We start from the raw sequence: 27226 nt of genomic DNA, 5'->3' as shown, positions 1-27226 counted from the left end.
CCAGTTCTTGATTTTCATATATTTTTGGAGCTCCTGCAGATGTTGTATTGTGAGCAGTGTTAGTAGGATGAGCTTGTCTCATCAGTTCTGCAGCTCAGTTAAATATGGCCATGTCAACAGCACTCAATGTCAATATTTTTTATTACCATTTGAGCTCATAACAGTGTAGAACATCTCAATCATAGATAACAGAACAGGTGCATTTCATTCCAGACAAATAAGATTACACATTCACACTCAAAAACAAAGCTCACCACCACCACAGGATTAGTTCAACTCGATAGTGAGGTGAACTTGATCACTTGTGGGGACACCCTGCAAATTACTTCTGATAAAATAGTAATCAGAAAAAATTAACTATTGTGTTGTAGTGATATTAATGCAGCCAGTTATATACATGTACTATTTTTGGCCTATGTTGACATGGTTAGTGTATCCAAGTCAACTCACAATTCATTAACACATTTAAATAATAAATTATACTGTATTGCAATTTTCAGTATTTCATATATAAATACTTCATTATAAATGGCTTATCAAAAGGGAATACATATAACAAATCAAAAGGGAACACATATAACAAAATAATACCAACTATTACTAAACAGTTTCCCTCTCCACATATACATTAGATGTCTACAGTGATCTGAAGGTGCTGATCAACCTTGTCACTTCTGTGTATCTGTCTGGGAGTCATTCTCCTCTTCCCCTCGAGACTTGAACCGTTTGGTCAGCTTCCGCCGGCGTCGATACCCAGGTTTCTGTTTTGAAGGTGACTCTACCCGGATATAGCCTACAAACAACACAAAATCATAACTTTTAAATAATTTCCCCATGCATATCGGTACTTTCTTTGTTTTTCAGCAACATTGAAAGGGGATACCGGCTAGTTGAATTTGTTTGTGTGACCTCACTGAGGATACAAGCAACTTTCATCTCCCAATTGCGATTCTTATGTCTTCAGTAGAGGTTTGTATTGGTAACTTCTTCAACATAATTCAACCCTTTATCCCAGTAGACAATGACTTGACGTTTTGCTCAGATATGAGACAATTTGTGATGATGGGCCCAACTTTCCACACTCATCCAAGAGCTATAATGCAGTAGCCTATTTCTGTCATGCCCACCACAGAAGCCTATGAAATGTAATATCAAGAAGAGAACTTTTAGTATTAAGTGAGTGAGTGAGTGAATTTAGTTTTACGCTGCTTTTTTAGCAATATTCCAACAATATCACGGCGGGGGACACCAGAAATGGGCCTCACACATTGTACCCATGTGGGGAATTGAACCTGGGTCTTTGGCGTGACGAGCAAAGCGTTAACCACTATGCTACCCCGACGCCCCTTTAGTATTAAGTGTGAGTATTAATATGACACAATCAAATTACAGTTGTTCTTCACAGATTTTAGGAAGTTTCCTATTCATAATTATACATATCTCTTCATAAACAATTATCATGGCCATCGTATCAGTATTTCCGTCATTTCTCAAACAGCTGTTTCACCTATTCAGCCCCAGGGTCCACTTGAAGAAAGCAATCTCAGTACAACTACCATCAACACTACAACACCTTAACACAGACTAGTCAGTGCTAAGATCAATAATGAAGCATACAAGTTTATGGATAACAATTTCTTGTTTACTGCATAGAGCGATGTTTTGGTGTAGATTATTACACTGTTATCAAGCTAAAAGTGACTACAACAAAGTGACTGACTGAGTTTGGTTTTACGCTGCTTTTAGCAATATTCCAGCAACATCATGGCGGGGGACACCAGAAATGGGCTTCACACATTGAACCCGGGTCTTCGGCGTGACGAGCCAACGCTTTAACCATTAGGCTACCCCACCACCCTACAACAAGTGATGACAAGTATATGCATATAGCATGTTGTGACAAACATTAGATTAACGTTAACATATATACATAGTATTGTGATACAATAAACAAGAAGTTGTATGCTCCATTGCTGACTCACCAACTTCTAGAAAGCAGATCAAACAAATTGCTAAGATCAAGTTGTGCCAAGGGGGTAAAAAGATTTCGGTCAGCCATTCATCTTTGCAAACAGACAGCTATTACAGCTCACTGGCAAAAGGGAGTTAACTCTGGATAAAACTGACTCTCAAATTTCTGATATGGAGAAACTGCAGAAGTGAGTGCTCAATAGAATAGAGAAATAGGGATAAAAACCCAGAACCTCTACCAGCCTGAATAGTGATAACATATAGGATTACCCATTCCCAAAGGTGTTTGAAATTTTACTGGCACTAAGAATGCTTATATGCTTTTAACAAAACGGCTCCAAGATAGCGAGCTTGTGTGTATATCAACCCCTGATGGAAGAGCAAGTCAGTTTCTCACCTCTCTCCTCACACTCCTGCGTGTCAGGGAATCCGATGGACCAGAAGTGTTCGGGTGTGGAAGGTGGCAGGTAGCGGGCTCGGTGTCGGGAACAATCCTGGATCTGTTGCTGGATTTCCTCCTCCGAGCAGCCTTTGCTCTTGTAATACTGAAGAGGAAACAGGGACTGAGTGTACTCACACTGTTTGTTAATGTCACAATCTGGAATATTCCAGCAGCAATATGGTGGCCTGAAAATAACTTTTGGAGTTGAATGCCCAATTTGGTATGTATAAGAGTTATATGATAGCAGTCTCTACATGATCAACAAGTGATTGATATCATAGTGATAAAATAATGAGCCTGGAACAAACAAGTTGAGCAGAAAAAGAGTGAAATCATGGATCCGGACCACTTATCCATTGACACCAGTATACACTTGTTTGCTTCATCATCAATATACATGTACAGTCTGTTGTGTTCCTTTCCATGGCTTAACACATCAGCTCAGAGAAGAGAAAGTACGCGAGTGAAGGTTATTACTAATACCGCGAGTGAAGGTTACTTCAGGGTGCAGTCCAGGGGTGGAAATAACTTTAAAATTGCTAGTGTACTCCGGTACAGTGGCACATGTAAAATCACTTGCCCTGATCATTTTTCCACTATACCGGCCATTTTCTTGTTGCTTTTTTAAATAAAAAACATTATTAACATTCAAAACTACTAACAGTGGATCATTGTATACCTAAGGGAAGCAACTCTCGATGCAAATTGAATAATTGAGACAACCATGTTTCACATTCAAGATGAGTGAGTAAGTATGTTTTTACGCTGCTTTTTGGAATATCATAGCAATATACAGCAGGGAACACCAGAAATGGGCTTCAACATTGAAGATAAAAACAGCCTATGACCAGGGGAGAATAGGCTTGAATTGAAGTGTATCAGCAACACATTTGTTTCGCTTTGAAAAGCCCTTGTGCCCACCTCATAACACTCCTGACAGCTGGAGGCCTTGAGCTGTTGTCTCTCCGCCTTCTTTCTCACAACGTCCACATAGGCATAATCAGCCTGCTGCTTCCTGGGCACTCTGGAAGGAGATAGGATAAATAACCACTTGAGCCATGCCTTCTAGGCCTGCTCTGAGCCCTTGTAGATTTCAAAGTCTGCAGCAATATCAGTAAAAATTCCAAAATTGAAATCTATTTTCCTTGTCACTAGGGCAATAATTTGCTGGTATGGCTTCTCAGGGGAACTGTATTTCACTCGTGACAGGGCCAAAAAGGAATAAGACTGGAGGTTTCATTTTAGTTTTTTATTATTGCACAGAACGCTATTTTAAAATTATGATAAAACAATGTTGCAAAATCTCTCAAAATGAAAAATAAGAATTTTTAGAAATTCAAATTTTGAAAAATGTAACAATCTCTGTCCCAAAACAGAGACAATGTTTTAAATGCTAAACCTGAAAATTGATACGACATAAGTAGAAGCTGTTACACACAGGCCAAGTATTGTTGGCACCTTGGTGGGATGTGGGTTTTTGTAGTTAGTTTATATGTTTGTATATTCCCTGAGTTAAGTTAAAATAATATATCTAAATCTCTACATGTACTGTAATGCAAAACTGGGCTGTCTGACAGTGAATATATACATAGCATTCTTGTTATGAGAGGGGAATTGACACTCGGACAGCAGCTAAGCGAAGTCAGCTGACGACCACCTCGGACCCCACAGACATCCATTCATTTAAAAACTCTGCACATTTTATGCCGCAATTTTCCAGCAATATGGTACGAGACACCAGGAATGGGCTTCAAACATTGTACCCATGTGAGGAATCAAAACCCAGGTCTTCAGCGTGACGAGCAAACGCTTCAACTAATAGGCAACCCCACTGACCCAACAAGTGTTTACAACAACTGCGATTCATTACATCGCATATATAAATGTTTCTGACCTGTCGAAGCTGTCATTCAAGGGCTCCCTCCTGTGACCCCACCCATCAGGAGTAATTGTGTGTTCCTCCTCCTCCAGCTCATCTTCATCATCCCCTGCAAGGATACGACAAAGACAGTAAAATGTTACATTCCAAATTCCATATGAACATGATGAAAGTGATGAATATGATGACGTGCATGTGTATGTGTGGCTGCTTGTAGTGGCCCAGATGTAAGCTGGTTTTATAGTGCTAGCTCACTGAGATACCATGCTGCAGTTAAGCATGAATACCCCACTCGGACACATACTGACTCCGAGCCGACCAGTCCTTGTTTTACCCATTAATGCTGAACACCTGGCAGGGAACAACAAGTACCATATCGTAATGTCTTTTGGTATAACACAGCCGGGGCGAAATATATATTATAATACAATGGGTGAATTTTTAGAAAACGGATAATGTACAGCTACATATGCCTGTGATCTAACAAACAACTAGGCATGAAACGGTATACCGAGGTATTAGTAGAACAGCGATATTTTGCCTTCAGTTTGGTATAGCGTAATGCAATAAATAAATTTGGTATTTTCGGTTTTCGTAACGTTCTTCTATCTAGTCATAAAATGAGTTTTGTTCATTCAAAATAACAAAGATTATGGTTATTTTTTCATGTTATTAAACAATGTAAGGTTTGGCTCTTGTCAAATTTCTGCTTCATGATCATATCTCATATACCGAAGAGAAAGGCCTTGTACCGCAATATGTACTGTACCATGGTAAGAGCTATCCGTTTCACCCTTAGAAAGAACTATTGACATAACGACTCTATTATGATGCATATTGCAATACATTTTTGCACTTTCAATCTGCCCTTCATTTTGTTGGGAACAATCTCAACATCAAGGGATTTGGCCACAATTTCAGTCTAAGTCAAAGTTGTTGCCATGGAGATGCAAAACATATTTTATTCAGAAATCCAAAGCTAGCAAATGGCACCAGTTCACCACTAGACCTACCTATGTATGAAATTTCGTGATGAAACAGTTAACAGTTTTTAAGTTCTGCTCCGGAAAAGAGCACTTCCACCAATTTCAGTCAAAGTCAAACTTGTTGCCATGGAAATGCCAAAAATATTTTATTCAGAAATCCCAAACTACCAAAAGGCACCAGTACACCACCAGATGTGCCATGTTTGGTGAAGAAATATTGAACGGTTTTAGAGTAATGTTCAGGAAAAGACAAATGTGCACTGATGCACACACGGACGGACGGACGGACGGACGGATGGAGTCTATTTTAATACCCCCCGCAAAATGCGTTGCGGGGGATGACAAGTACTAACAACCACAATACTTCCAGTCTAAAACCAAAATTCCCAATACATGTACCAACATAAATCCCTGGAACAAAGGAAACTTCTAGAAACTGTAGATATTCAATGAAACCAGCCAACTGTTAACAGAGACCAAGGTATCTACCAACCCAGTGTGTACTCTACTGTTCAGACTCAAACCATGATTTGCATCTTGATTGTTTAGTCATACAGTCAACCTCATCAGATCTTTGTTATGGCATGCAGCTGCATCACACAACTTTCACTGCACAATACAGCATGTGTGTGATAAATCAATACCCATACTGAGTGTTCACCTAACTCACTCATTATGACTATGTAGAAGTTGCTTACAACAGAAGTTGCATGCCTACATGCTTATTGCATGTTTAGGTCGATTAGCAAAATGTTTTTAAAGATTTTCAAGCTCAATGTGAAATTACATTAAGTCAGACCTACCGATCCTTGCTTCCTTTCCTTGAGAATCTCCAGATTTGGATGATTTGGAAGAGCCAAATTTGAAACTGCGTGAGCTGAGTGGAATACTGTCAGAATCTGTTTGCACACTATCAATATCAATCTGTGCCTGGAACATGTGAGCTTTCATGAACTTGGGGTCGAGGGTGACATCTGCTTCATTTTCCTCGTGGTCCACTGTGTGTAGAGATGGTCCTTCACTCTCTACACTAGCACTGGGCTTGCTGGATCCACTCACTACAATAGCACTTGATTTATTGACCCCACTGTCAGCAAGGTAGTCATCATGGTCCAGCGACACTCCTTCATTGAAGGAATCAAAACTCGGGACACTAGACTTTGTTGTTCTTAACTTGTCTTTCACGTATTCATTACCAGACTCAGGAGTCGAACCTCTTCCATCTTTTTTCTTCTTGCTAAATGTAGATTTAGCATCTCTGGAAGCAGGGTCCGTATGAGTTCTATTGCTATGTAAGTTATGATTCCCAGCCTTTGTTCTATAACAAGTCTCCTCCCCTACATCCAAAGAGGCTGCCTGTGACCCCTGACTGTGAGATCCCAACCTGGGTCCTTGGTCTGACCTCAGGTCTTTCCTCGAGACTCTCTTCAAGCTTCTTCTCAGGCCTGGCCTCTGTGACAGCAGTTCTGTATCGGAGCAGTACTGAGTCAGGCTTACATCAGGGTCTAGGCTTTCATTCAGAACATGAACTGGAAACTTCCTCGTCTGATCCATACTGCCTCCTTTATTAGAAAATGTGTCAAAGGATGCTGAATCTGGAGCTACAGTTTCATCTAAGTCTATCACATCCTCATGGTCATGTTGTGTTCTGGAAGGTCGGTCTGATTTCTGTTTGTGTGGTGACTTCTTGTGTGGTGATGTCTTCTTGACTGGAGATCTCAGTGACCTTGGTGAAGGTGGCCTCTTAAAAATAGGGGGGACATTCTCAGCATCACAAGGTTTATCATCACTTCTCACAAACACAGACTTCTTTGTTCTGACATCCTCTGTGTTGCCATGTATCTCCTGTAGTGAAAGTCTGATAGCCTTGTCAATAGCAGCCCTTTCCTCGGGTTTAGTGGGAGATACATTCAGAGGCAGGCCAGGTGGACTCGGGGTGAAAGCCTGGCTCAGTGTCGTCTGCTTCAGCTTCTCAGCTTTTCTCAAGTTTCTAGCATGAACAGTCCTCTGCAGCCTTTCCTGAGAGGTCCTCCCAGCTTGCAAGCACTCGGAGTCTGTGTGATTTCGTTCCTGTGTTCTTCTTCCAGAGACATCTGAAGTTCTTGGTGCTTCCTTGAGAGAGGGACTCTGTCCACATTCATTGCTGTAGGCTGCAACTGCCTCCACTGGTTTCAGCAAGAGAGGTGACTCCTGGTCAGACATCATCCCACTCATGTTGGCACTCCTCCTACTGGAAGACCTGCTGCTGTCTGGCCTATCCTCCTCAAACAAGAAGGGAGACTCAATACTCTGCCGAGATCCCTTCACACCAGAAAATACTGGAGATGATGGTCTTGGGGACATATCCTTCCCATTCGTATCATCTAATGCTAATTTTGTCACTACCACACTAGCACTTGATCTTGTCCCCTTTTTATGATGATCCAAGATACTTTCATCACATCTGCTTTCATCTTTTCTTGATGCTGCTTTCTCTTCCTGCTGTTTTTTATCACTGACTGTCCTACTTCTCCTGTCCAGAATCTGTTTAACCTTCTCCATCTTGTCATCCACATCTGATGGAGGACTAACAAGTACATTATCTGGACTTCCATCCACAGACTTGGCCCTGATGGTGTCCTGCGTGTCCATGTCCGAATCGGACTCACTCTCACTGCTGGTAAGCCCCATACCCAGTGTCTCTGGGACAACACCAAAATCGGCATTGTTGCACTTTTCTGCTAAAGATGTCCTTGATGGCTTCTCTGGTGAGCCATCTGAACTCATGGAGGCTGTCCTGTCCGTGTCTGGGTCACATGTCTCCTGAACCAGTACACGAGACTGATGTGCGTGGTAGGAGCGCTGTGCTTGTTTGGGTGGCCAGGCAGGAGGTCCATGTGATTCATCAGATGTGTTAAGAACATGGGAAGTGTCAAATTTGTGTTTCTTGTTCTCCTGTACTGTATCCTGAAACAAAGAAATTCACAATTAATACAAGATGGACCTTGCGCCAAAATATACTCATGGAGATGAATAAGGGAACACCTGAAAGTACAAGATTTCCTTTATTCTCTTCCAGGTTTCTTCATAAGCTTTGTATTGCACTGTGGGTGAAATTCTAGGAAAGAATAAAGGAACACTTGTACTTTCACGTGTTCCCTTATTTTTTTTCATGAGTATATATGTTTCTGCACTAACTAAAACATGCAGAAACTCCCCTCGATCCTATTTTTACCACAAGAATGTTATTTGTGCCAGTGGGGATTGAGAGCAACAGTTAACTTGGCTGCAAGTTTGTAGCAGTGCTGGTAATGTAAACTGACAACAAATTTGCCAGGCATATGCTGCTGGAGTGGTAATCAAATACATCTGTTTTTGCACAAGGTTGTGTTTTCAATACTCATTCCTTGATTAAACAATACTGTTCATTGTATACTGTAATGTATGAAATAGCACTAGAATATCTCTCATTCTTTATGACAGTATTTTTTGTAACATAAACCGAGGAATTGAATATTTTCAGAGTATAGTTTGAGGGAGGGGAGGGTATACCACAAAACCTAAGGAATTAAGTTTTCCATCGTACATTGAACTTCTAACTTCAGAAGTGATCCCTAACAGTTTCTAGTCTTCACATGGACACAGTACCTCAGTGTATCGGCTTCTCTTCCCCGGCTTCCTGCCCAGATGCAGCCTCCTCAGTCGGGCCGACTCCGGACTTTCCTTGTCACTGGACCCATCAGACCGACATCCCTCCTCATCCACGGACATAGTCTGGCCACTGCCCTCCCTCCCAGTGCGGCTGTGTAGAGTACTGGAGGTAGCATCACTCCTTGCACAGTGTATAACATGTGGTGTTTTTGTATCACCGGCTTCTAAATGTCTCTTATCAGATGTTTTCTGGCTATATTCTCTTCCAGCTGAATCAGCTTCATCTAAGCATTCATTCCTCTTGAGATTAGCTCCCCTTCTACCAGATGATCTCCGACTGACCTTCTCTGCCGATTCATCAACCCTATTTTCTGTACAGTGTGTTTGTGTGACAGTCTTCATTGTTCTGGAACCAGCAGTTGTGGAGGTGTTTCCATTTTTGTCTTTAGCTGTAGAAGCTGGACTCTTTCCCAGTACACTATCTGCTCCATCAAAGGATGTGTTTGGGGTCAGAAGATTTGACAAGCTGGAAAACAAAACATGTGCATCTTACTCAGCAATCCATTATGGTTTGAAACAAAATACAAATGAGAAAAGGTGAAACAACGTTTTATGTCACATTCAAGATAACTGCACTTGATGTGTGAGTCTGCTTGTACAAACTCTGGCCTTATCTTGTCCAAGGAGACCTGTACATGCAACACCCCTTTATACTGAGTACATCTTTTAATATCTCTTGGTATCATGAGACCAGTAATTGAACCATTGATCTGTTTTGTTTTGTTTGTTGTCTAAAGCCACAAAATGAGGGCAGTCTGTAAATAACTGAGACAATCCAGTGATTGACATCATGAGCATAGATCGATGCCAATGGGATATGATGACATGCATCAGTGAAACGTACAAGCCTGACCAACCAATCCTGTTAGTCGCTCTTACACAAGCATGGGTTGCTGAGGACCCTGATCTTCGCTGGACAGCGTCTACAGCTATCAAGCCATGTTATGCCGGATGCTTTAACCACAACCACATTGGCAATAAAGATTCAGCTAAACCATCATTCTGTGACTCACGATGACAAAATTGCATGTAATTAAAGAAATAAGGCCTTGATCATAACAGATCAATGTTATTTGATAGGAAAAATCTAATGCTCCAACGCCACTGTCAGTCAGTGAACTGTGAAGTAGCAAGGTCATCAAGTACAACAGGACAGCTTGGGTTGTATACTTCCCAAGGAGCTGAGAACACAAATCAAACACAGACTGAACCACTGACCAGGGTTTTACCAGTAATTAAGTGTTCTGAGTCAATTGCATGGAGGACTACACAATATCAGTACACACATGATTAAAATAATCAACAGTAAGCTTCTCTCAAGTCATCATTCTTGATGTCAATTGTGTTCACTGTCCAGATTGAAGAAGTAAACAATATTACTGCACTTGATTTAGTTTCAAGATGTTTCAACAGCTTTCCAGGTCTGGTATTACAAAACAGTAAAATATCTCAACATAATTGTAAATTTTATTATAAATTGTATATTTATATACTTATCCTATTTCACTGTATGCACCTCTCTCTTCTTCTACGACCATGTGTGGAAACGTGCTGTAGGCTAAGTTGAATCAAATCTTACTGGCCTCTGACCCGCCCTGACCTCTGCCCCCACTCCGATATCAGCACCTGTCAATCTCCGTAAGCGTGCCGCTCGCTCAGATGATCATGTGACCACCTGTGCCTGTCATTCTCGCCTTGGAGCTTCCAGTAATCTGTGATGTGGGGCAGGTCGGGTGGGTCCTATCGCATGAGATAGGATAAGTATATAAATATACAATTTATAATAAAATTTACAAATTTTTAAACTTATCCTATCTCACTGTATGCACAATCCCATGGTTGGTAGGCTGGTCGCAGATTACCCCGTTACTACCACCAGGAAAAACGCATAACCCAAGGAGGCCAGGAGAAAGCACCAACTCCCGATATGCAAACTCCAACTTGAGATGGGTTTCTTCATGTAGGGAGTGGGTGCTCCCGAATTAATGTGGTTTTCGGCCGCAACTTTTGACAAGCAAAAGGACGCAGTTTGGCAAGTAGGCCCCGCTGCCCCACGATTTATCAGGTGACCCCAGTGAATTAAAGTCGAGGACCTTAATCTGGCCAGTCCCTGCTTCGAAACTACCCCCCACAGACACACGCTGGAAGGCAGTGAAAGAGGGAATAGTTCGGATGCTCAACTAGTTTAACGTTCAGTACCAATCTCCCTAACGTACCAAAGGTGAGAAAGGACTCAGGAGCAGAACGCTTCGAAAACCATGTAGGTAATCGGAAATCAACACTTCACTGACGTAATTGCTCAGAGAGTAGAGGTCAGTAAGCGGAGTGTCGATCATCTCTGCATGTAGCACAAGACTGGCCTCACAGTCTATGAAGTCATAACTTATGACAGTGCAGACACGCCCTATTCCCATAGGTGAGAATGATCTAAGCCCAAGAGAAAAAAGTACCAAGACACGGATGACATCGATATCTTATATTAGGTACAAAGCAAACCCCACCAAGGAAGGGTTGCTTTATCTGCGAACGCGGGCTGATGACAATTGCTGCGCCAGGACCAGGGGGCCGAATTGATGTAGACCTTCCACGTCTGTAACTGAGAGGTCCCTCAGGTAGTGTGAAGCAAAACCGTATCTGATCGTCAAAAACAGCCCTCCATGATGGACTGCAGGGAACAATTTCTGTGAAGAGCCATGGTGGAGGAAAGAGCACGCGTCTCATGGGGCTTCACCGTTGACGGTGGAGGCAGTTCAGCAAAGGCATAGGCACGCAGGATCCTAGTTCTCATCCAAAACGCCAAGGTAGTACGGGAGACTTCCGAGGTGGAGGCAGTAGACAATGGAATGAACAATCTCTTACGCAATCTGCGGCGATCCTGTGAGGCAGCTAGGTAAATCCTTAATGCACGCACCGGGCATAAGGACAGATCCTCAGTGTCGTCTGGGCCCAAAATAGTGGACAACGGCGGAATCGTGAATGTGCGATCCAGCTGACCTGGTAACTGATTCTTGGCAAGGAAATCCCACCGCAAACCAAGGAAAACTTTCGCATGACCTTGTCTAGACCTTTTAAACCGTACCCGAGAGACATCCAGAGCATGCAACTCAGAAATACGAGCCGCCGTAGCCAAGGCCAATAAAAAGAAGGTCTTAAAGGAGACATGTTCGAAATCTTTCTCCTCCAAAGGTTTATTATCAGCTGACGTGAGATGAGCAAGGACAACGGAAAGATCCCAAGCTGGAGGCAAGAACTTCCGAGATTGGTCAGCCAGTTTGTAAGACCGGAGGAGAGACTGGAGTTCAGGGCCAGTGGACACCTTCACACCCGAGGCCGCTGCAATAACTGTGCTAAGAGCCGCCAAATAGGTAGATAGCGTAGAACCTTTGAGTTTTCTGGAGGTTCGGAGATGCTGAATGTACTCTGCCACCATCTGCGGGGACGCCGTAGTGGGGGATAAGATTCCCTTCTTCCTGCAATACGCTTCGAAATTCTTCCATTTGTCATCGTAGAGTGACCTCGTAGAAGTACGATGCGCTGTGGTAATGGCAGTAGTTACACGCTTAGAATAGCCCTTAGCTGTTAATGACCGATGAAGATGGAGCGTCAACAGAGAACAATGGAGCTGGTCGGAGTGCGGATGAACCAGTAGATCGGGTCGAACGGGAAGTGGCACGGGATCTGGTTCGGCTAGGTCTTGGAGGTTTACGAACCAACTTCTGGCCGGTCAATAGGGCGCGACCAAAAGCAGAGTTATCCTCTGAGTTGCGCGTAGCTTCACTAATACGCAAGGAAGAAGGGCCACTGGTGGGAACGCTTAAGCGTTCAGGTTGTCTCATGGAATGGCTAGAGCATCGAGGTCCCAAGCCAGAAGATCCAGAATCAGTGACACAAACCGAGGCAGCTGATGGTTGAAGCAGGTGGCGAAGAGATCTACTGTCGGCGTCGTCAGCGGAAGGCAAAACGTCTGGAACACCTGAGGATGCAATTTCCATTCCGTTGGAGAGGGACGACTCGGTCGAAACAGAGAATCGGCGATGACATTCTTCACCCCCCATTGGCTCGTACCATGATGTGGAGACTGTCCACCAGATCGAAGAACCGTTGGGTCCACCGTAGCAGTTGAGTAGACCCCGTTGACCCCATCCTGTTGAGATGCCAAACCACCGCTGTGTTGTCCAATCAGATCATGAGGGACGTTGCTCTGAGGACATCCTGCCAGTGACTGATTGCAAGCATCACTGCCCTGAACTCCAGAACGTTGATGTGACAGGTGCGATCGCCGGGAGACCACTGCCCTGCCACTTGTTGATTGAGAAGATGAGCTCCCCACCCGTGTAGAGACACGTCCACATACAGGTGGTGAGACGGAACAAACGGCCCTAACTCCTTCGCAAACATTCAATTCTGCCATCCACCACCGGGATCTCCCACTCTGATGGAAGGCGCTAGAAAGAACTGCAAGGGACGAAGTTGTAGTTGACCCCTGAAGGTGAACGCCTGAGCCGACGTCAAGAGGCCCAGGAGCTCCTGCCACTGACGAAGCGTCCTGGGTTGCGCCAGTGCCTAGAGAAACCAATCGCTGAATCTTGCAGAAACAATCTCTCGGGACAAAGAGTTTGTTGGCCTCTGTGTCGAACACTGCTCCAAAGAATTGAAGACAGCGCGTAGGGGCTAGTTCCGATTTCTGCAGATTGATTAACTAGCCTAATTGGCGAAGAAGCTGTATAGCAAACTGCATGTGACGAAGCAGAAGGGCATGATCGGTCTGCGCCTGAATGCAGTCGTCGATGTAAGCTTCGAACACTATCCCCTTGCGGTGAAGGAAACAGGTAATAGGCTTCGATACCCGTGTGAACAGCCATGGGGCCGAAGAAATTCCAAACCGGAGGACACGCCACTGATAGTGGGTGCCCTCGAAGACAAACCGAAGGAACTTGCGAAGAGCCGGAAAAATCGGGATGTGAAGGTACTCATCCAGGAGATCGAGACTGACCATGTAGTCTCCCGGCTTGATGATTGTTGAGAAGAGCCACCGACACCAAACGAAAGTGAGGCGGGGGTTGTAGAACCATTTTATGGAAAACCTTCATATTGAAAAATAGTCTCAACTTGTCCGAATCTTGCTTTGGCACCAGAAAGATTGGCAAATAGAACCCCGGGTCGGTCGGAGCCAGGCCCAGGGCTGGATCGCAAGTTTCTGAAGGAGAGTGTCGATTGTGGAGCGTAGAACAGCCGTCTGAGATACGATACGTTTGAGTAGCCAAGCTACCATAACAGCACTGAAGAAGTGCTGAAAGTAGGAGGTTCGTTGCATGGAGATGTCAGGAACGTACACATTGTACACAGAGTGATGAAGGCCATATAAACAGTGATTGTAGGAACGTATAGTTCGCCAAATGAAGTGTTGGTCCACCAGATGGAGTGAGAAAGTTAGTAGATACGATGCATGGGATCGTCAGTCTACCAGAACATTGGTAAAGTTGATGGAATGGCATAGGTAAAAAAGACCAATGACTCCAGACACGTTTGATAAAGAGGCGAAGGTAGTAACATCGATGCCTACGGACAGTCCGGACATAGCTGCAGTGACCTCTGAACTGAGGCCTTCAGCTAAAAAAGCGAGTAAACCCAGCCAAAGTGAAAGCGCCTTGGCGATTCCGTCTGGCACCCTCGGTAAACTGCACCTCCCGGCTGACTGACAAACTCAACATAATCACTCCTACCGGGAATGGCACCGTTCATCATCACTGGCAATTAAAGTCTGGGATAGGTATCCGCTTCGTGGGACCAAGACAAGTCTGTCAGGTACTTCCTAATCGACGTATCATCAAAAGTCTCCCCCGTTGAAAAGCTGTTTACAACTATACACCACTTCCTGTTATGTGAGCTATGCCCGACTTCAGCGCAGGGCGATGTCTCTCATTGACCAATCAAATTGCAGCATTTGATTCAGCTCAGATTCCCGCGATGTGAAGTCACCAGTGTTGCAGGAAAAAGATCCTTGTAAAAGCTTGTGCAGTCGTTGATTTCTTCATCAACACTCGGCCTTGTCCGTAATCTCCCGGAGTTACACGAGTGAACACGTGTACAGCAGACTGAGTGGAAAACGCGCGAAAGATTTCGCCGCGTAATACCGATGTAAGTAGACTGTCTTCCCTGACTGTTGTGATTGTTTCCTTCTTCACTGAAGATAATGTAATCATCATCTTAACAGATGATCAGCTGAAGTTCATACTTGCTTAGCGCTGCTACTTGTAGACTATAGTCATCGGTCTCAATGAAGCGCCGTAAATAACCAATTGTGTTGAATACATAAAGGTTCTTGTAGAGCTACAAGTTCTTCTACGCCTCCCATTGCAGAACTTATACATCAACGTGCTTGACTCTTGTGAGGAAGGGGACAGCTTGACAGTTATCACTGGCCTAGCTCAATACTGAAGCCAGTGAACTATGAGGAAGCACTGAACCGGGAACACCATGAGTAAGCGCTGAACCGGGAGCACCATAAGTGAGCGTCGAACCAGGAACCCCATGAGTAAGCGTTGAACCGGTAATACTGTAGGTAAGCGCCAAACAGGGAACACCAGTAGTAAGCACCGATCTGGGAACACCGGGAGGAAGCGCCGATCCGGGAGCACCGGTAATAAGCGCCGAACTGGGAATACCAGTAGTAAGCGCCGATCCGGGACCATCAGTAAGGAAGGAGGAAGCGCCAATCCGGGAGCACCGGTAGTAAGCGCCGAACCAGGACCACCAGTAGTAAGCGCCGATCCGTGAATACCGGGAGAAGCGCCGATCGGGAGCGATAGATCACCGAACTAGGAACACCGAACCGAGCATCACCAGTAGTAAAAGCGCCGATCTAAGTGAGCACACCAGTAAGCACCGAACCGAACCACCAGTTGTAAGCACCGATCCGATCTGGGAACACCGGTAGGTAAGCGCCGAACCAGGTACACACCGGTAGTAAGCGCCGATCCGGGAGTACTAGTAGGAAGGAGAGCGCCAATCCGGGGAACACCGAAAGCGCCGATCGGGAACACCGGTAAGTAAAGCGGGTGACACAACAAGCGGCGCTCTAACTGATATCTGGCCAAAAGGAAAGCGACGATCAGTGAGGCAAGAGGCTTTCGAAAAATGTGGTGGTCAGAATCAAGTGACACATTTGACTGAACCACCGAATGAGAACCAGGCGAAGGAACAACCACCGTAGACAGATGAGGTTGTGGAAGGGGCGTAGTTAACACCACAACCCTAGGTGGAGACGAGTCTTCCAACGTGATGGGGTTACGGCCACGCGGTCGGAACAGTTGTCTTAAGTTCTCACTAAGGTAGGAATCAGACGCCTCTTCTAGGAAATCCTCAATAGGAGACGGGGACCTCGAACGACAGACTACCGTAGATTTACGACGCTCCGCCTTGGTACACTTCGATGCCGACGGACCCTCAGATAGTTGACGGCGATCTCGATCGGATAAACGTCTACCAGCCACCCGGCGATATGCCAAGAAATCATCATCATTAAGATCCTTACAGAACGTACAGCGACGGGACCATTCACATTTGCCTAAACAGTCTGCCGCTGAAAAATTACTGTTGCATTGGTCACAATGGTTTCGTTTCTTAGAACTACTGCGATTAGACTTTCCCATAGTTGTAGAGAATCGCAAACAAACTTTCTATAGCCAAGCACACGTCCACCTGTCGCCGCGACAAGAAAGAGAATGACAGGCACAGGTGGTCACATGATCATCTCAGCGAGCGGCACGCTTACAGAGATGATTGACAGGTGCTGATATCGGAGTGGGGGCAGAGGTCAGGGGGTTCAGAGGCCAGCAAGATTTGATTCAACTTAGCCTACAGCACGTTTCCACACATGGTCGTAGAAGAAGAGAGAGGTGCATACAGTGAGATAGGATAAGTTTAAAAATTTACTATCTGCTGGAATGATGGGCCTACTATAGTACCAGTTGGTTTGTTTTGGTGTCCAAGACTGGTCAATGCATTTCTTCCATTTGATAGTTAAATTGTAAACTGTGTGAGTCAGTGAGTGTGATTTTATGAGGCTTTTAGCAATGTTCCAGAAATATCATGGCAGGCAACACCAGAACTGGGCTTCACACTTTGTGTTATTTTTTAAAAGCTCGCCTTTGGTCTTACAGAAAAATGTTCAGTGAATGATGTGTATGTGTGTAAGACAAGTCATGACAAACCTACTCACTTCAGATTTGACAGTGACACTTGCTTGTTGCTCTCAGATAATCGCTCCTCTGCAAAAATACAAGGCCACATGTTACTGCGATGTAACTTTACTGGATAAACTTTTGGAGGACATTATTTCTTTCCTATTATGGTCGTTTTCTGCCCATAATGATCATCATTAACCATAATGAAAGTTTTCAGAATAATTACTATTTTTTTAATTCCGTTATTGTTCCACTTGCTTCAGTTTCCCAGTTACAGTTACCTTTTCTTCAGCCACCCTGATCCACTCCCACTGTTTCCCATTTTGTTTCCCCTGCTAATTCTCATGTCAGTTAACCATACTTCAGTTTCCCATTCTTGGTTCCCCTGCTAATTCCCATGTCAGTTTCCCCTGCTTCAGTTTCCCATTTTGTTTCCCCTGCTAATTCTCATGTCAGTTAACCATACTTCAGTTTCCCATTCTTGGTTCCCCTGCTAATTCCCACGTCAGTTTCCCCTGCTTCAGTTTCCCATTTTGTTTCCCCTGCTAATTCTCATGTCAGTTAACCATACTTCAGTTTCCCATTCTTGGTTCCCCTGCTAATTCCCACGTCAGTTTCCCCTGCTTCAGTTTCCCATTTTGTTTCCCCTGCTAATTCTCATGTCAGTTAACCATACTTCAGTTTCCCATTCTTGGTTCCTCTGCTAATTCCCACGTCAGTTTCCCCTGCTTCAGTTTCCCATTTTGTTTCCCCTGCTAATTCCTATGTCAGTATACCATACTTCAGTTTCCCGTTCTAGTTTCCCCTATTTGTGTTTACACATTCCAGACCCCTATTGCTTCAGTCTCCCATTCCAGTGTCCCAGCACCAACTTTCCCCATTCCATTTCAGTTTCTCTTAGCATAGGTACCCATTTTTTTGCAGTTTCAGTTTCTCCTGCTACAGTTCCCATGTTTCATTTCTCAATTTTCAGTTTCCCATCTAGTTTCCCCTGCTTAAGTTTCCCAGTTGGATCCAACTTCTGTTTCACAGTTTCAGTTACACGTCTTCATTTCCCCTGCTGCTGATTACCCAAATAGTGGATCATCTTCTCCTTCTCCTCCAGGCTGTGCTTGTACGCCTCCTGTATGGCCGACATGGAACCCTGCAGGTGCTCACACATCTGACACTTCCCACTGCCACGCCCATCCCTGTAGTTAAGAACTTGGTTCAGGTAAAACAGGACTTCAAACATAACTATAGTGGATTCCTGAGGTTTGCTGATGTAGTATATAGAGGAACGTGGGGAACCTCTAAATATGTAATTTTTCAAGCAAAATTGATATTTTTATACTTATCCTGACTCATGATCTTTTGCTTATCTCCCTTTCCCTTGTGAATGGTAGTGGAACACTTCAATCCCTTGAAGTTCCTGAAGCGGACGTAAAAATACACTCACCCACGAGTTACCTCCCTTTTCCCGCGTAAACAGTCAAGTGACCAGCCTTACTTGTCACTCTCTCCTGATTTTTCTGCCCATGCACTTGGATCTGCTGTGCAATCCGAAGTGTTTCCAGCGGAGAGGCTGGGAGGGCTTCTCGTCATGAGTCAGGATAAGTATAAAAATATCAATTTTACTTGAAAAAATACATATTTTTTTCTTATCCTGACTCATGATCTTTTGCTTATAGAATCCGACGGATTGGTGGTGGGTCAAGCCACTTCATGGATTCATCAGCTGTCCTTAGATACGTCCTGTTTCCCCCCCCATGGGAACTGCAAAACGGCATTTCCGTGATCCTATTCTTCCAACTTCCGTTATAACTCTGGGGGACCACTTTCTTGTCTTACTTCCATCTCAGACAAGTTTAATCATCTTGATTCATGTGGCTTAAAATATACTAGTATCTTCTCTTTACTAGATATCTATAACAACCCATAGATTATGATAAGATCTTTATCATAAATGAGTTGCGACCCCTTCACGTACAGGTAAGATCTTTACTCTTACAGGATCTTTAATCACTCGTGCTAGTCTGTCCTAGTCTGTGCGCATGGACTTTCAAACTAATACTTTTCCTTAGTAAAAGTTAACAAATCAACGTGATAAAGGGTGAGAATTTTCAACTCAGCGCCTTTGAGGAACCGTTAGTTGCTGTGCTACGACGAGAGGCCCAAATTGGTGAATGCCTGAGACGTCTTCAGTGGCTATGTCTCGGAGGAAGTGGTTGGCAAACACTGTATCCGACTTCCAAAAGCAGCCCTCCATAATTGCTGATATACAGCAATTTCCGTGCAGAGCCAATATTGACGCCAGTGCTCTGACTTCGTGTGGGTTGGAAGCTCTAGGAGGTTCTAGTCCTGCTGCTTTATAGGCTCTCAATATCACGGCTCTCATCCCGAACGATATTGCCGCCATGTTGCCTAGCGACTGGAGCCAAGTCCGAGCTGAGGCCCTGGGGACTCGAGAAATTGTAATACAACTCTCTGGACTTTGGTGACGCTGTCCGGAGACAGGGAGACTACACCTTGTGCTGTCTCGAACCTCACTCCCAAGAAAACCAGATCCTGGGTGGGAACCAGCTCTGATTTCTTAGATTGATAATCCAGCCCAACTTGGTGAGTATAGTCATCACAGAAAGTGTCGCAACTCGACTCAAGTGAGAGGCAAGCGCACGGAGGAGCCAATCGTCTATGTACGGGTGACAGCACCTGCCCTGTGACCTGGCTACCTGCACTGGAAGTAGCATGAGTTTGGTGAACACCCTTGGCGCCGTGGAGATGCCGAAGGGGAGCATACGAAACTGATAGCACCTCCCGTCGAAGGAAAAGCTTAGGTACTTCCTGAACTCGGGGGTGCATTGGGGCATGGAGGTACGCGTCTTTGAGGTCGATTGACGTGAGCCAGTCTCCCTTCTCCACAGATGAGATCACTGAACGCAGTGTGTCCATCTTGCAGGATGGTACCTTTATCATGTCGTTCAGACCTTTGAGGTTTAAAATAGGTCTGAACCCTCTGTCCTTTTTGGTTAAAGTCGACCACCCACAGGGATATGTGGCATGAGGCAATGGACACCAGATGTGAGCAGTACTCCGACTGCTTGATCTGGTACCGACAAGGGCTCCGGAGGAATTATTGCTGGAAAGCCGGGGCTGACTTCCCCTTCCTCTGTAAAGGCTGGTGAGGCGCCGTAGCCTTGCCCTTGCCCCTGCCTCTGCCCTTACCCTTCCGCGACTGTAATGGCTGAGCCCATTTAACAGGTTCCTTTGCCGAAGCAGAAGGATAGGCGGAGGTAAGTACCGGGGGGCGCGCACGAGACATGTGAGGCTGTTCCAACACAGCGGAAACTACAGGGACAGAACCTGTAACACCGGCACCAACTACTGACCCAGGCCCAGAGCCGAGGCTCAGAGTGTTGGTAGCCACCGTAGCGGAGGGGTGGCCGGCAGCCGAGACGAGGCTCGGTGCAGACGCCCTCCCGACAGAAATCCCCACACCAGAGCCTGAGCTAAGGTTGGGGACAATACCTGGCCGGACGCCAATCTCCTGACGGAGACCGGACATCGCGTCAGATATGAGCGAGTGAACTGATGCCATTTGCTGCTGTAAAAGATTGGAGATTAGTTCAAATGTTAATGGATTTGAAACAGGGACATGAGGTGAAGGTGCCTGTGATGTGGAAGGAATGGCTGGTGAAGGGACCGAAATCCCGCACCCTTCGCCGTTTAGGCGCTGTATCCCCTGATGCAGACGAGGAAGAACCCTTCTTTTTCTTAGCCTTTTTATCCTTATCCTTTGAGGGAGGATCCTGCGCCCAAATGTCCCCCCCAGCCTGAAGCAAAGACGGACTTGATGGAACGAGGGGAAAATGCCTAACACATGGCACAACCCTGCTCATCATGGGCTTCCTCCGCCAAGCAACGTAAACATACAAGGTGGCGATCCTGAGATGATAAGGTAGCGCTACAGGTAACACACCCCTTGGACTGCAAAAAACAGAACCGCGCTATGACTAATAGCAAGGACTGTTTGACATAATGTAATATGCACACAATAATACGGAAAAAATACAACGCACGGGCGATATTTAACTGCTACAGCATAGCTATTAAATACTAGCATAAAGCCACAATAGCGAAGCCTAATTGTGTACATAACTAACAAAAAAAAAAGAGGAATTTAGGGAAGCATAATCTACATAATGAAATATCAAACCCTTACAACCCGACTACAAAGCTTTCAAAGCCAGCAGAAGGGATAACAAAAGGACACCTCGGTCTGCCATAATGCCTGCCACATGGCTGGAGACAGCGAACACGCCAGCAAAGTTACAACAAATCATGAATGAAAAAAGTCATACGAAGATTCCAGCTAGAGCCCGTGCGAAAAAGAAGGAACCAGACATACAGGATTTGACTCTTTCTCACTCATTTTCTCTATCGTAGTATCAGGCGAAGACATGTCTTCTCTGGACCATGCACGACCGTTCTAGTCAACGACAGCATGAAAAGTGAGGTACAAGGTAAGCAGCCAGAGTTACCTGCTCTTGGTTGTAGGGGGCCCTGTGAGGGGCCCTATAGGGGTGGTCTCACTAAATAAAACGAGTTTTTGTTTGGTAAAATATTTTATTGAAATATTGTTACAACTGTCGTAGGTATTTTAAAATGGACATTTTAATGCTTATATGTACCCCAAGGAGGACTTCTTCTGAAAAAGAATGTAGATTTGATAATAAACACAATAAGTACAGCGCAAGCTGGAAGAACATGGTTTTATGCGCGAAGGGCATTGGGGGCGAGGATCAGCCACGGATAACCTGTGCCTGCAAACACTGCAAGATTTCATGAAATGTAAACAAATTTACATAACGATGAAATTATGACACAAATACAAAAAAAAATTACAATTTTTTACATATAATACATAGTAGTTATTGCCAAATCCATACACAGCGTAATTTTGAATAGGACCTAAATAAAAAGGATATAATGCTGTATACGGGACTCCAGTGCTCGCCCAACCATCCACTTGGGCGAAAAGGGAGAGAGTGACAAGTGAGGCTGGTCACATGACTGTTTATGCGGGAAAAGGGAGGTAACTTGTGGGTGAGTGTATTTTTACGTCTGCTTCAGGAACTTCAAGGGATTCAAGTGTTCCACTACCATTCGCAAGGGGAAGGGAGATAAGCAAAAGATCATGAGTCAGGATAAGAAAAAATGCTCTATTTTTAACAACCATGGTTGTTTTGGTTATTATCAACATTTCAGTTTTATTCTACAATTAATATACCAGTGAACTGGAGAATTCAAATAAGTGACAGATCAAGTTTGTTCCAGCTACATCCGTCAATCTTACCGAGCTCGGAGGTCATCCAGAACATTCCGGAGACGAGTGTTTTCACGGTAGAGGATCTCATTCTGGTTCTGCAGATTCCTCACTTTCTCCAACAGTCTGTAGCATATCAAATCATAACCAAAGCATTTGGCATAAAAAGTCATGTAACGTAACACCACACCTTATATGACAACCCATTTAACATGACAACACACATCACATAACAACACTTCAATAGACAAAGCCTAGCTTAGTTTAGAGTTACGTCAATTGATGTGGGATATGATGTAAAGGATAAAACACGACTCCGAGGTTTTGGTAGCAAATGTAAATCCGCATTCTCTTCCCACAGAGGTTACTCCTGTCATATCTTCCTACGTAACCTCTGTTCTAATACGGCCCTTTCATGGTGTGAGCGTTCAAGACTGGTGATTGGAGGCAATCAGATTTAGTTGTGCAATCAGCGACGTTGTTTCAAAAATGATCATTCGCAAGGCCTCGGTAATTTCCGTATGCTTCGAGAAAACTAAACCTCTTCCCCTGCGTGATGCGCAAACGTTTCATCTAGACAGAACTCAGTCATGTTATGGCGGATCAGTGGCGTCTCCATCGCCCTCGTTGACAACGGACAAGCTAGCCATTAAACGTCTTGTGTGTAACATCAACACAAGTCCCCGGCAGATGGGGGATATTTGTGGCCCCACATTTGCTTGTGTTAGTCAAGTTGAATCTAAGTTGATGTGACACGTGTTCTGATTGGATAGAAAGAAGGGAGATAATTCGTTTTGCGATATTTTGCCGCTAGGGGATTTTACGAGAACCGGGAAATATGGCCGTATTAGAACAGAGGTTCATAGGAAGAAATGACAAGTAACCTCTGTGGGAAGAGAATGGTAAATCCGTGGAGGCAAAATCCCGAGGGCCGAATATTACACAAGGCATGTAACACAACATGTTACATGACAACACATTACACAAAGCATGTAACACAACACATTACATGACAACACATATTACATAACAAGGCATGTAATAGGACACATTACAAGACAAGACACATTACATAACAAGGCATGTAACATGACAACACACTTTACATAACAAGGTATGTAACATGACCCATTACAGTGTTCGAAATACCCCATATATTAGCGTGACATGGCACGGATAAAAATGTTCCCGGTGCCCTTATGGCACGCCTAATTTTTTATAGACATAACTCACCTTTAGTCATTTAATCCCCAAAACAAAACACTTAGGGAAATGACAAACAAGCAAAAACATTGATTGACTTTATCGCCCAGGAAATCACTGGAATTATGATGGATGATATAAAGAAATCTGGTTGTTTTTCCATGTAGTGAGTGAGTGAGTGAGTTTAGTTTTACGCCGCACTCAGCAATATTCCAGCTATATGGCGGCGGTCTGTAAATAATCGAGTCTGGACCAGACAATCAAGTGATCAACAGCATGAGCATCGATCTGCGCAATTGGGAACCGATGACATTTGTCAATCAAGTCAGCGAAACTGACCACCCGATCCCGTTAGTCGCCTCTTACGACAAGATAGTCGCCTTGTTATGGCAAGCACATGGGTTGCTGAAGACCTATTCTACCCCGGATCTTCACGGGTCTTTTTTTCCATGTAGAGTGATGGGAGTACTGATAGTTCGGTTACTGAAGAGGAAATTGTGTATGTTCTTCTGAAACAGAAGACATATCAGTGATAACAGAAAACAGGTTACATTTGTTGTGTACTAACAATAAATTTCAAGAGATCATCATCATTGCTACAGTTATTTATTCTAAAAACATGTGGGCACACTTGATTTCTGAAAGGCACATTTATAATATTTTCCTGGTGCCCAAAGGCACACTTAGAAAAAAAGTATTTCTATCCCTGCATTACATGACAAGACACATTACATGACAAGGCATGTAACATGACACATTACATGACAGCACACATTACATAACAAGGCATGTAACATGACACATTACATAACACGGTATGTAACATGACACATAACATGACAACACATATCACATAACAAGGCATGTAACATGACAACACATATTACATAACAAGGCATGTAACATGACAACACATATTACACAAGGCATGCAACATGACACATTACATGGCAACACACATTACATAACAAGGCATGTAACATTACAACACATATTACATGACATGGCATGTGGTGCAACATGTGGTGTATGACATAACACATGCCACTTAACAAAACGTGACAACAATGAATGTAAGTGTAAAATAAACGTGACATAAGAGGACCTATAACATAAGAAGGCATATAACCTAATAAGGCATAAAAAATCATAAACTATCAATAAAACAACAAGATCCACTTTTAACATTCTATCATGTAAACAGTCATGTTTGTAGTGCTCTGTGTTTTTGCTACACAAAGCCTATATCTAATCTATTAATGAACATGATGACTGGAGCGCTTGATGGCTTAAATTTTGTTTGGTTGAAAACTTGAAATCCATCAATGTTTGACTGTTTTGAAAATATCTCAAACCAACTTATTTGTGTCCATATTTAAAAGTAGACCTGTCAAACCAGTGTCTGACAGAATGATAAATGATTCTCATCATCATGATCATCTAGCTTTAACGACATCAGTACATGTGGAACTGTAGCTGACCCCTTACACAGAGCTGTACTTCTACACAGAGCTGTACTTCTACACAGAGTTCAACATCTGCTATTCATGCTATTCTGGCCACATTACCTGGTTTTGTGTTGGCCAAGGTGATCATAGCCTTTCTTATATTCCTCTCTTTCATCTGCTAGTTCTAAAAGAAACAAGAAAGGTCTTAAGTCAATATATTTGAATTACCAAAGAAATAAACCTTGGCGTAAACATGGTTATGGTTAGTTGCAGACTTGTACTTCTGTACTGCTGATGTTTTACTTCGTGACCACCCCTGCATCACCCGTAAAGCGGAATTGATAGCATAAAGGCATATCATCACACTGACTGACAAAGATGAAAGACTTGTAGTGGGATAGTTTTGCATCACTGATAAAATACAACTCACTTTATTTGTATCATCATAAAAAAATAGTTTTCTCAATGCCATTGACTTCAATGTAATTAAGTCAGTGAAAGGCCCTCACACCAAATAGCCTCTGAATGGATACTATTTAGGAGCTGGAAACCTACCTCTGATCTTCTCCTTGTGTATTGAGTAGACCTTCTTGAGGGCAAGTTGCAGGGGATCCAACTGAGATGGAAGTTCTGCCCCTGTGGACTTCTCACTCATCCTGTTTCTGTCAACAGACTTCATTCATTAGTTCATGAAGACTTATAGTCTGTTTGATTTCATTTGTCACTTTATGAATACACAAATGTTTCTGCTTGTAACAAGTCACACAGAGAGAGAAGGTATTACTTCCAGTCACTTGTTTCTCAATTAAAACACAAGATGTTAGACGATTTATTGTTACTTGCACCGGGTGCAACCTGATAGTGTTACTAAAGATAACCTGCACCAGCCAATTTTACATGCACCGGTGCAGATTTTAGATAAAAAATCGCGCACTGATAGGACATGTATAGACTGTTACAGCACAAGCACAAATATTAAACTGTTTATTTTTTTGTGTGGTTTATTTGCTTACAATTCATTTTCTTTACTATTTACTAGTATTTGTTGGGGGAACCACATTTATAATTTTTTACAAGACATTTACTTCTTTGACTAAATGTCAGTCTAGGTAATACCTACAGGACCATGTAGTTAATATCCTATATCAATAAACTTGCAGGTAAGACCTTTGCCAGTTTCTTGGTATAGAACCTGAGTTATGATACATATGCTTATACAAACTAATTAGGGGAAAATATTACAAATATACACAAATACAAACCTTTCACAACAAAGGAATCTGTATCTAGATCCTGTTTAAAGGTTGTGTTGAATGTATTCTCAGGACATTCATATTTGAGGCACAGCCTTCACACTGAACATGCAAGTTCATTCTCCCAGCCTGTCAACATATCAACACGTATCCCACAACCAGTGTACGAAAATCGTACTCACTACTGGTCAGACGTAACGAAGTCTGAGTATTATTTTCTATCAGTATGAAGGCACTTGCCTACATTGAAGTCACTTCAACCCCTGGTGCCAACAACATTAATCAAAACGAGTCTTGCTTTGGGTAAATGGGATGAGGACGTGAATCACAATCATTCTTCCATGTTGTAACTCGCGCCATATTCCCGTTTCAGTCAGTTCGGTTAGATAAACTGGTACAGGATGTGTTGACGTCATTTTTAAAGCGGCAGTAAAATATCTTGTTTCGCACTCAACGGGCCGAGCCCCGGTCGAGACCGTTTTCACCTGCACCTGTTCTAAGTGGTACGACAATACAAAAATTATGAAATACAAAATACAATACTATATACGCTGTATTTCCAAGACAGTGACTCTGTGTTATATTCATCTCGTTTTCTATGCCAAGGGTCGGAAAGTTATGAATACACAAGTGGTCAGATGTATAGCATATATGTTACATTTGAGATTACACTTTCTCAGGTAGACTAAAGCTTAGTCTCTGAATATATGTATATAACTGTGAAAGAAACATTTACTTTTAAATTGAAAAGGAGCCCCAATGAGATAGGAAACTTAGGAGATCTAGACTTGCCTAAGGTTTTAGGATTTCAGATAGGGCTGGACCGAAGATAAAATAATGTGGTTCAGCGACTGTGAGACAGA

General features: G+C 43.5%; 1 protein-coding gene across 1 annotated transcript; it reads right to left on the bottom strand.

Annotated features, from left to right (window-relative positions):
• Positions 1–123: 123 nt before the first annotated feature.
• On the bottom strand, positions 124–26715 carry LOC124258729. Its single transcript, XM_046692812.1, has 12 exons — positions 26373–26715; positions 25666–25772; positions 25231–25294; positions 22490–22585; positions 18226–18344; positions 17190–17238; positions 8906–9434; positions 6082–8224; positions 4308–4401; positions 3335–3437; positions 2369–2516; positions 124–793 (listed from the first exon to the last, which is right to left on the bottom strand). The coding sequence occupies exons 2-12, from the start codon at positions 25763–25765 to the stop codon at positions 669–671; spliced, it is 3570 nt and encodes a 1189-aa protein (XP_046548768.1). The 5' UTR covers positions 25766–25772; positions 26373–26715; the 3' UTR covers positions 124–668.
• Between the last annotated feature and the right edge of the window lie 511 nt (positions 26716–27226).

Source organism: Haliotis rubra, unplaced genomic scaffold (genome assembly GCF_003918875.1).
Source record: "Haliotis rubra isolate DU_JTF1 unplaced genomic scaffold, ASM391887v1 Scf70, whole genome shotgun sequence".
In the NCBI taxonomy this organism is placed as follows: Eukaryota; Metazoa; Mollusca; class Gastropoda; order Lepetellida; family Haliotidae; genus Haliotis; species Haliotis rubra.
This window is presented reverse-complemented; position numbering and strand designations above follow the sequence as displayed.